This window comes from Branchiostoma belcheri, unplaced genomic scaffold (assembly GCF_001625305.1).
Source record: "Branchiostoma belcheri isolate BF01 breed outbred unplaced genomic scaffold, Haploidv18h27 scaffold17, whole genome shotgun sequence".
Classification (NCBI taxonomy): domain Eukaryota; kingdom Metazoa; phylum Chordata; class Leptocardii; order Amphioxiformes; family Branchiostomatidae; genus Branchiostoma; species Branchiostoma belcheri.
Window position 1 is genome coordinate 3958975 of NW_017803157.1, and position 11022 is coordinate 3969996.

The window sequence follows — 11022 nt, forward strand, 5'->3', positions numbered from 1 at the left end:
GCTCATATATATATATATTTTGCCCCCAACTGTTGAGGAAATTCCTTTTCTTCCTAGTTGTTACAGTTTTTTCCATCTATCAATGCAGTGGTTTGATTAAAAGTTCAAAATTTATACTTAAAATTCTAACCCAGCCTAGCCCTTTTTTGTTGACTTCATGGCTCATATTGTAGCATTTGGGAAATTGTTTTTATTTTTATTTTTTTTCGCCCTGTCGCTTCATATTTTTTCTAAAAAAATCCGAGAACCAACAAATTAAATTGGTGTGGCCTAAGGATTGAATTTGAAACAAAATTACCTGTTGCTTCTCAATTACTGTAACAAATCCCTTTTTACGATTTAGAGCACTAAATGTTGCTATATATTACAACATATTGTCCAATTACATGCACACACCCCCAAAATATTCTCATTTAAGGCCACACCAATTTAATTTGTTGGTTCTTGGATTCGCCTCTTCATTTTTTTCTGATTTGCAAAAAAATGAAAAGACAAGATTCTGGTTCTGAATCATTACTCAAATATGCTCAATGACATATTTTGCCTCCAACAGTTGAGGAAAGTCCTTTAATTTCTTCCTACTTGTTACAGTTTTTCCAACTATCAAATCAATGCAGTGGTTTTTAATTAAAGTTCAAAATTCATTGTTTAAATATGAACCCAGCCTTTTGTGTTGACTTCATGGCTCCTATCATGGCATTTGGGGCTATAATAGGATGCCTAGACTGTTTTTTTTCGTCCTATTGCTTCATATTTTTTCTGAAAAAATCCGAGAACCAACAAATTAAATTGGTGTGGCCTTAAGCATCGCTGGCCTGCCTGAATAAGCTGTTAAGTATTTGTCTATCCTTCTAAATTTACCATCATGCCCCCCCCCATGCAGGCCCTCCACTATGTCAGAAAGCACACTAAGGATTCTCAATAAATCTACCAATCTTAGAAGACATAAACGCTATTCAGAAGATTGCCTCACAAAAATGACTTGTGACACCTGTGGTGCCCATCTGCCATTCGAATTCATTCACTCGTTTTTCATGATTCAAAAAGCCAGCGTGCCAAATAAATCTAGCAATAGAAGAGGCAAACAGCAATTACCATATGCACGACACAGTAATAAAAATTCATTCTCACTTGTATATTTAATATCAAAGTTGTCAACTTCGTCTATGTATCCCATATTTACCAGACAACTGTCAGAAACTTGTGCAAATGCAGTGTAACATCTTCACGTAGTAGATATTCTGGGTATCTGTACCAAAATAACACTTGAACTAATAGAATTGGTTGGGGACACTTACAGTTATTATAGATTTGAATTCTTGAATTGATTTTTGTATCCATGGATGTCCTCTGATTTGCTTTACATAAATTTGGGAACTTAATCAGATATAAGTACCAGATTTGAAGCCACGAATATCAGGGCTCAAAATAGTTTTTTCAGGTATTTTTTTTCTGGCTGAGAGATATGACTATTGACAGTGCATGTGATGATTAGCTGTCTTGATAACCAATGTGTCAACGTTAGTCCCTTTTCTTGTCAAGTTTCCCTTTATGTATAAACTTCGGAGATACGCAGTGCAAACATAATATATCGGTATTTTCTAGGTGCAAAATTGCACACTCGAAATATTTTTACGTGCAAATCTTGGAAATCATGTGCATTTTGCACATTACATACAGGTACTCAGTATTTTGAGCCCTGAATATGATATTTGTAACCTCGGATGTTGTTAAGCTTTCGTAATCACCTGATTGTCACATGCACGAAATATTCTGGTCACGTCTGAAATTACGGAGAGGTGTCAGGATCTCACATTAATTGGTTGTCACACAAATTAACAGCTGGAAGAGTTATCCACGTCATAGTATGTTTGAAAATAGGTGCTAGGGTCACCTTGAAAATTGCTAAGTCACCTTGGACAAGTACAAACATGTGTCGTGTTGATTACATGCATTAATGATGATGATAATGATGTCGTCAGCTCCACGATTTGTCACACCCCACCCACCCTACATGTGCCGACGTGCTTGGCACATGTAGCACGTCGGCAGAACGTACTGCGCAACATTTTGGTCAACGTTGCATCAGAATTCTGCCTGTTGCAAAGGATATCTTTTCCTACGTAACATTTGGAAACTACAGACGGAACGTTAACCTTATATGCGCTAGTACGACCTTATATGAGACCTTCTGCCAAAGTGCTATGTACAATACATTACGAGTTTCGTGTAGGTGCAGTGCGTTCTGCCGACGTGCTGGCACATGTAGGGTGGGAGTTGGACTTCCCTGAAGGATTTGCGGACAGCAAAAAGGGGCCAAGTGCAGGCAATATTTCATATGGTTGTGCCTGAGGGTGATGTCATCCCGTATCTGCAATCAATACGACTCAATCAGGGGGTTGCTCCAAAATTCATAGGATCTTATTGACCGGCTGAAAGCTATCTGCTAATAACTCCCAAGTTGTTCATATTTGCCTGCAGATCCAGAGGGTTACACCAATTTATCACATTTGGGGAAGGGGCTATTCTTTTGGGGGGAAGGTACTGTTTTGGTCATGTTTGTGTGTTCACAGCTGTAGAGTTAGATGTTTAAGGTTAGGTGTTACAACGGCTCAGTATAACGTAGGCAGCTGCCACTGTGCATTGTGCCTGCGAAGCTGGTGTGTTACGCCGAAGGGTGGTTATACCGGCTATACAGATACAGAAGCTGGAGTGTTACACCGAAGGGCGGTTATACCGGCTATACAGATACAGAAGCTGGTGTGCTACACCAATTTATCACCTCCAGGGAAGGGGGAGGGTATTGTTTTTGGTTGTGCTTGTGCTGGAAGCCTGTAATGTATTTATTTATTTATTTATTAAGTTTTACCACGTACAATTTCTGACATGAAACACCTTTTCAAAGCCGCCATACCAATAAAATGACAAGACAATACAAAAAGTAAACAAATCACATAGTACAATTTGAGAAACAAATGAATAAACTTAGAACTACAAGGCAAGCCAACTTATTAACATTGTGAGAGTTTTTGATTCTTGACAACAAATTAACGACAGTTATATAGCCAGCAGTGATATCACAGTTAGCGCGGTCTTGTGGCCAGACAAGTAGCGCAACCACAAGATAACTGCCAATGTAATGTATTGTGCATTGCACTTTGGCAGAACGTCTCATATAAGGTTGTATTTGTGTATGTAAGGTTAACACTCCGTCAACTGGTTGCACCAAAGCCTTAGCAAGAGGGTTTTGTAAGATACATAGAATATCATAAACCCATTGTCTCGAACAGTCCATCACCAGACAGATGCACGTACCCAACTCTTGCTTCCTAGGCTCGTACAGTTACAGATATGATAAAAATGGACACATGTTATGTATGTATTTTGTACCATGTATGTTTAAGATATACATGTATGTATGCATGTAGATCTAGTATAGGAACAGATACAGGGCTTGGAAAAAACGATTTTAGAGATCTGAGATTTTTGCAAAACTGTCTGTGGTGCTGAACACACTGTTGTTGTGGATCTGATTCATTTTCCTGATAACCTCTGCTATAACACATCTTGTTGGCTCTAACAGTAGCTTTTGTCTATGATTAATAAGACTGCAAGAAACAACACACTGTCAGATTAAAGTCAAAACCTATCCAGTTGCTGATTGGTTGATTGCAATCACATGACACAAACCTCGGTCTCTGATTGGCCATTCCAGGTGACAACTGCATGGATGAGGAGTTTGTGACACGGAAGTTTGAGACACTAAACAAAGCTACAGCTGATTGGTTGATTGCGATCACATGACACTAACCCTAGTCTCTGATTGGTTGAAATTCCAGGTGACAACTGCACAGATGAAGAGTATGAGAAACTCCTACAGTTGATTGGTTGATCGAAATCACATGACACTATATTCCCGGCCACTGATTGGTTAAAATTCCAGGTGACAACTGCACAGATGTAGAGTATGAGAAGCTCCTACAGCTGATTGGTTGATTGTAATCACATGACACTAACCTCGGTCTCTGATTGGCCATTCAAGGTGACAAAAACTGCACCGATGAGGAGTACGGCAAGCTGAAGACGCAGCTTCTTCGGCTGCAGAACCGGAAGTTCGCGCAGTCGCCTGACGCAGAGGGCCTCGGACAGGATGAGCTGTCAATCAAAAAGTTCCTGGTGACAATGATGTTTGAGTATTGGGACCTGAACAATGATGGACAGGTGTCAAGCAACGATATGCGGGAGGTAATATTTTCAGTTTTTTTGCCTTTATCTAACCTCGAAAAATGCTCTTTTTGGCCATCAGGGCTGCTTTAGATAGAGAAGTGTCAAGGGAAAATATTACAAATGTTTGGTCAACAAGACTCAATATAATAAAGTTCCTGGTGACGATGATGTTTGAGTACTGGGACCTGGACAATGATGGACAGGTGTCAAGCAACGAGATGGGGCAGGTGAGTTTCGGTTAGGGAGGCCTCTAAGATTAGTGTGTCGGATTAGAGTGTCAGTTTTTTAGCTTTCGTCCGCTCCCTACAATCTTAGCAGATTGTGGGGAGCAGCCTAAAGCTAAAAAAGGCTGACACTCAGGCTATCCTCAGATAGGACGTAAAATTGAGGTCCCATGTGTGGGGAGAGCCATACCTTGCACACGTTTTTAAAAGGACCCATGACACCTTTCAAAAAAGAGTAGGCAAAAGAAAGATGGTGTTCGAGTTCTGGGACCTGAGATGGGACAGGTGAGGGAATGTTATAGAGTTACATCAGAGTCACCTTCTTCTTCTTCTTCTTCTTGGTTCCTCTAACAACCCCGTAAGGGGTATCGCTGAGGGGGGGGAGGTGCGTGGACCTTACGGTAGGAAGGCCCGAAAGGCCTCCACAGATTGTGCCTGTATGGCCTGGGCAGGTAAACTGTTCCACTCTGGTATCGAGCGTGGGAAAAATGAGAATTTGAAACAGTCTTTCGTTGCAGGAATAATATTATATTTAAAGGCGTGGCTACCTCTGGTGCGCCGCTGTGCAGGAATAAGATATTGTTCAGACAATCCGGGATATGATACTGACCTGCATGATATCAATAAGCTATGAGGGGCCATGGAAGACAAAGTGCTATAGAGGAGACTCCCTGGGTGGGTTTGTTATCAACCAAGAATTGAGTTGAGTTGTCAAAACTTGTATTTTCCAAGAACTATCATAGTATGGAACTCGTCGCCACCAGGTACAGTAGGGGCAGTAGATAGCTTTAAGTTAAGAGTTAGAGTTAGGGGACATGAGGGCAAGAGGTTACATGTTTGATCGCTAGTAAGATGTTGTGTCTTAAAGTTTGGGAAAGGCACTTAACACTCCTCACTCCACCCAGGTGTAAAATGGGTACCTGCTTTCGGTTCGTAAAAGGCAGTGGAAGGAGAGGGATGGGCTCCACCTTCCACTACAGTGCCTAGACACAGTGGATTAACAACCCACTGCCCCTACAGCCTGACAAAGGCTAAGGGACTACCTATACCTTTTATAGTTAAATCAATCAATCAGTAGCATGAAAGTTTAATCTGTGTTGGTATAATGCAGATGATAAATCTCAGCCTTTTCCTCATAATCAATCAATAGATAATCTTTAGATGTTAATAATTTTGTATAATATTGTAGCGTCTGGGAGGGCAACTTGCAAAGGTGTTTATGCACCTGTTTTTAACTCCCTTCCACCTGTGCTTCTTGTGGTGAATTCAAAGAAAAAAATAGATTGATTTGTTTCCGTGGCAACCAGGTGATGCGGAGGGAGGATGAGCTGGCTGAGGTCATGACCTCATGTACCTTGTACGAAATGCTGAAGTATGACGACATCAACGACGACCATCGGGTGGACATCGATGAGTTCTACAACGCCTTTGGTGAGCAACCTTTATCTACTTTCATGAAAGTTCATCTGCGTTGGTAGTTACATGTTTAAAGTTAAAACTTTCGATCCAAAAAAAAAAGTTCTCTCACCTAGAGCCAGCATCGTTTACCAGACACCTTTGACCCAGTGTTGATGTCACACTTCAAAGAGGCCACATGACAAGCCTCACTGGGTCAGTCTATTGAGGAAGACCAGAGTGACTGGTGGAAAGCTCTAGGTGAGAGAACTTTCTGTGTTGGATCTAACGTTTTGACTTTGAACTTTATCTACTTATTTATAATTATTTGCCTGTGTACAAGAAAAGCATATTGTTTTGTTCAGTTTCTTCTTCTTCCATTCCAAACAAATTAAGTCAATGGCCTGGACAATGGTTACAATGGTCTGTCACTATGGTAACTTGTGCTGTAGCAACACCCTGTGGTGTTGGATTACATTATGGAGAGCCAGCTAACCATACATATTGACGTATTTGGCTTTGATTTTATGATATATATGATATGGATATACGATCATACATTAATCTAAGCTTAGTCTACCAGCAAAATTTGTCCCTCAAAATATGCCTGGTAATAGCATTTCAGATTGTCAGGATTTCAAAATTTCTCCATCTGCTGGTTTGAAAGTTGGTTCCCAGAGCCATAACAAAAACTTTCTTGCCACAGCCAGCCATTTAAGCAAGTCTTAACCTGCTAATAAAGCATTGATCAGGTTGCACAATGAACAGGCATGAAATGGCTGCAGTCATTAGTTCCAACGTTCCATTCAAGTTTATTCACTAATCGATAGGCAGCGGTTTGTTAACAACCAAGCAAGGTTTTTTATCTTTAACCAAACGTGATCATTTCTGTTTCACATGCTCATTACCCGCTGAACTGAACGTCATTCAGGAACAATTATTTGCGTCTCCCTGACTGAACGTGGGGATTCTGGTATTGATTTTCCCCGGATGATGTTGGGATAATGATACAGGGTCACACAGAATCAGCCAAGGTCAGGAGAAAAAATGGCCGCCGTGTTCCGTGAACAACGCGGGGTTAGAACCGTCTGTGATCAGTTATTCCGGGCGTGACCATTCGAGCAGGCCGGTGCCTTGGTGTGCTGGTAAGGTGATGGCTCAGAGGCTCAAGGTCATCCATAGCGACAAGGTCATTTGAAACAACCCATAGCAACAAGGTCATCCATATAGCGACAAGGTCATTTGAAACAACCTGTAGCAGCAAGGTCATCTTAACCTTGTCACCCATAGCAACAAGGTCATTTGAAGTGACCCATACACACAACAAAGGTCATCTTAACAAGGTCATCTTAACCATGCCACACATAGCAATAAGGTCATCCATAAAGCTCCAATGTCATTTGAAATGACCCATAGCGACAAGGTCATCTGAAGTATATTCTGAACCATGTCACCCATAGAAACAAGGTCATAGCAGCAATGACCTCTGTAGCCTTTGTGAACTTGAAGAAGCTTACGGGGCAAAACTCGTGACAGGCAGAACAAAAATTGTAAACGGGAACTATGAGGTTTTTACATGCCCATTATCACCATATGCCAAGCTTTGGAATTCCCTCTCTGACAAGTGTTTCCCACCAACCTACAATCTACAGGCTTTCAAATCAAACGTTCACCGCCATCTCTTGACATAGCCATGTTTCTCTCTTAGTTCTAGTTCAATGCCGAGAAGTGGTCGTATAGGCCTTGCATTGAACCACTCTGTTAAAAAAAATTGTGCCCCTAACCAGGAGTTGTGTTATTTCACCGCTGTTCCAGAGGCCAACCAACAATCTACAAGCCAGTATTCTCCATAAGCCGCCTGAAATGGCATTGGGTACTGATTTGATGCCCTTGATGTACAAAAGCGATAGCTGCTATAGCAACAAATACCCGAGATCATTCCCTACACTTGGGGAGAGAGAATTGAAAGGCTTCTAGGTCACCCGGATAGGTGGATGGGTAGCATCATGTAAGGAGAGGTTATGAGAAGTATGCATGTAGAATGTGCCATTAGAGGAGGTCAGTCACTTCTTGTTTTGTGGCATGTGCGAAAACGGAGTTAGCTGTCTCTGAAGAGAGTTAAGGGTGTGCCAGTGTCACCAACTGTTTCTTGGATGAACATGAAACTCTTGACTTAACTTGACTTATGGCGAGTGCTGGTGTCCCTGATGTGCAAAAAAGTATCACGACAAGGAAAGGCACTATATTTATGGACAAATATTGTTTCTGTGTTCAACCCTATTCAACCCTTTATTCAAAATATTGTAGTTATGTACTCTCTGTACTCTTAAGTAATGTTGGTGGAATTGTTAGGTTGTATTTATTATGATGTAATTTTAATGTACAGAACTCCAGGAAGATTAGTAAGCAACTATTTTTTTACTGATGGAGTTCCTAAAAAACATAACATAAACCCTGGCAAGAAAACACATAAAGCAATCCAAATTAGCCTCATGACTACTGGAGGTTTGTTTTAGTGGTCCTGCACTCCACTTTTTTTTAAGCCCTTGTCTGTACCCCAAGTCTTCTGTATCAAGTCCTATCATTCTTTTTTGGCCTTGCACTTGAAGATTTGGCTGAAAAATAAGAAACAACTGAAGTAGAGCTATGTATCTGATGACTAAAATGTATTATACTGTCCATGGTGCTGAAATCCTCGTGGTTCTTCAACTGTTGCAATTCTCCATCTGATAGCAGATGTTCGCTCTCTCTGGCCTCACAGTTGACACACCAGTGATCTAGCCAGCCTGAATTTTGTTCCCATTAGGCCACACCAATTTAATTTCTTGGTTAACGGCTTTACCCGCTTCATTTTTTTCTAATTTGCAAATAAAAATAAAAATAAAAATCCAGAATCAACTGCAAAATGCTCATATTTTGCCCAGAACAGTTGAAAACAGTCCTTTTCATCCTAGTTGTTACAGTTATTCCATCTTTCAATGCAGTGGTATCATTAAAAGTTCAAAATTCATTGTTTAAATTTTGAACCAGCCTGGTGTGCTGACTTCATGGCTCCTATTATACCATTTTGGGCCATAATAGGATGCCTAGGCCTGTTTTTATTTATTTATTTATTTTTTTGCCCGCCCGCTCCATTATTTTTCTAAAAAAAATCCGTTAACCAAGAAATTAAATTGGTGTGGCCTTTTCTCAATTTTGTGAGATGTAACATCATGTCAAGTGCAGAAGGTGCAACAATCCTAGGGGCTCTTGGGGCATGCTCCCCCGTGAAGTCTTGACTCTCTGAAATGCTATTTCCTGCATTTTGGGGGGCAAATTTTGCTGGTAGACTAAGCTTATTTGTCTGCCATGAACAGCAAATACAGACAATACTGTATTCTCAAACAGTCAGCCCTTTCACGTATGGCATCAGATGAATCGCCTTACAGAAGTTGAGAGAGAGACACATTCCCATATCTGGGGACTGCAGTTGTTACTCCAGAGAATGCAGGGTTCAATTTGTCAAGCGGTTTCCATAAATCTGCAAGCTTTCACAGCACCATAAGGACTGTACGACAATGCCACAGGCAGTAAAGGGCATCCCAAAAGTGTTCCTGAAGTGGTGAAGTCAAATGTCAGGTGGGAGGTAAGATTCCTGCCTGAAGACACTAGTATAATGCAGATGCAGCTGAGCTGACAAGATCTTACTGCAAGGGGCCACACACACACAGTTCTTTTTGCACACCCTCAAGTCTAGCAACCGTCTCTTTCAAGGAATAATTTTGATGCAAAATAAGTGTGTATGGGCCAATCTGGATTAAACGGGTGAATCAAGGATCAAGACCAAAATGCATTTTCACCCCAAAAAAACACCACGACTTAACCCTAAAAAAACACCACTTCTTATGTCATTTTGTCGCAGAAACATGAATTCACACTTGGACCCTCAGAACCCTCTTGTTACTTTTTTTTTATTGCCCCAGTCAAAAGTCTGAGAAATATTTGTTAACGATAAGAATAACCTTGCTGTACAGAAGTGACCTCAAAAACCGAAAACATAAACATACTGTGAAAAATCAGTGATTACAGTCCGACTGTAACAAATATCATTTACCTGGATGTGTAAGCTTCATCAAGGAAGGAATATATGAAATATGTATCTACTGAAGCAGTTTTAACGAACAACATGTTGAATATCAGGAAATGTGCTTCATGTTTCTTATCTTCTCACAAGGGAGGAAACACTCGACAGTGATTAAGACTTATGTTTTGCTTTCTGAGTTTAGTTTCCTAGGCATAGGAAAAAAAATGTTGTGTTTCCCGTTTCCAGACAGACTCTAGAAAAAACTGCTGACACTAGCCATTTTTTGACGGACCCCTGCAAGGGACATACATTTTTCGAGCTGATGGACTATTTCTAGCACCATGATTTGACACCTAAGGGATAAACTTTACACAACTGGTTTTCTAACATTGACATTGAAAATATGTGTCCTCCTGCAAGTTTTACTTTATTAAACTGTATTATTGTATAATTTGGATCACTAGCGATCACCAAAGCCTAATAAGAAAAGAAAGAAGAATCAAGATAAACCCTATCTACGGACTCTAATTTTGTCAGGACTGAAACAGGAAACACAACATTTTTTCCCTAGGCCCTACATGTATTTGGTGGTAAGTGTGGCTTCATCAGTAGTCTCCTGTGGTTTGGTAGAAGGTTGAACTGTCAGGATGGGAGAGAGTTTGTGCTTAATGACATTCACAATAAGTCGTTAGCCTGAAAGTTCAAAGCAATAAATGGTTGTGGAGGAACGAAACTGCAGCAAATTAGGCCACACCAATTTAATTTGTTGGTTCTCGGATTCGCCTCTTCGTTTTTTCCTGATTTGCAAAAAAAAAAAAATAGTTTGATTCTGGTCCTGAATCAACTGAAAAATGCTCATGTTTTGCCCCCAACAGTTGAGGAAAGTCCTTTTCTTCCTAGTTGTTACAGTTTTCCCATCTATCATTGCAGTGGTTTGATTTAAAGTTCAAAATTCAATGTTTAAATTTTAACCCAGCCTTTTGTGTTGACTTCATGGCTCATTCCATAGCATTTAAGCCTATAATAGGATGCCTAGACCTGTTTTTATTTTTATTTTTTTCACCCTGTCGCTTCATATTTTTTCTGAAAAAATCCGAGAACCAACAAATTAAA

General features: G+C 40.4%; 1 protein-coding gene across 1 annotated transcript in view; it reads left to right on the top strand.

Annotated features, from left to right (window-relative positions):
• LOC109466795 (follistatin-related protein 5-like) overlaps positions 1 to 11022 on the top strand; it is a 95341-nt gene that overhangs the window by 51794 nt on the left and 32525 nt on the right. The window contains exons 5-6 of the mRNA XM_019764624.1: positions 4043 to 4245; positions 5759 to 5882. Of these exons, the coding sequence (XP_019620183.1) occupies positions 4043 to 4245; positions 5759 to 5882 (327 nt within the window). The remainder of the gene's footprint in view (positions 1 to 4042; positions 4246 to 5758; positions 5883 to 11022) is intronic.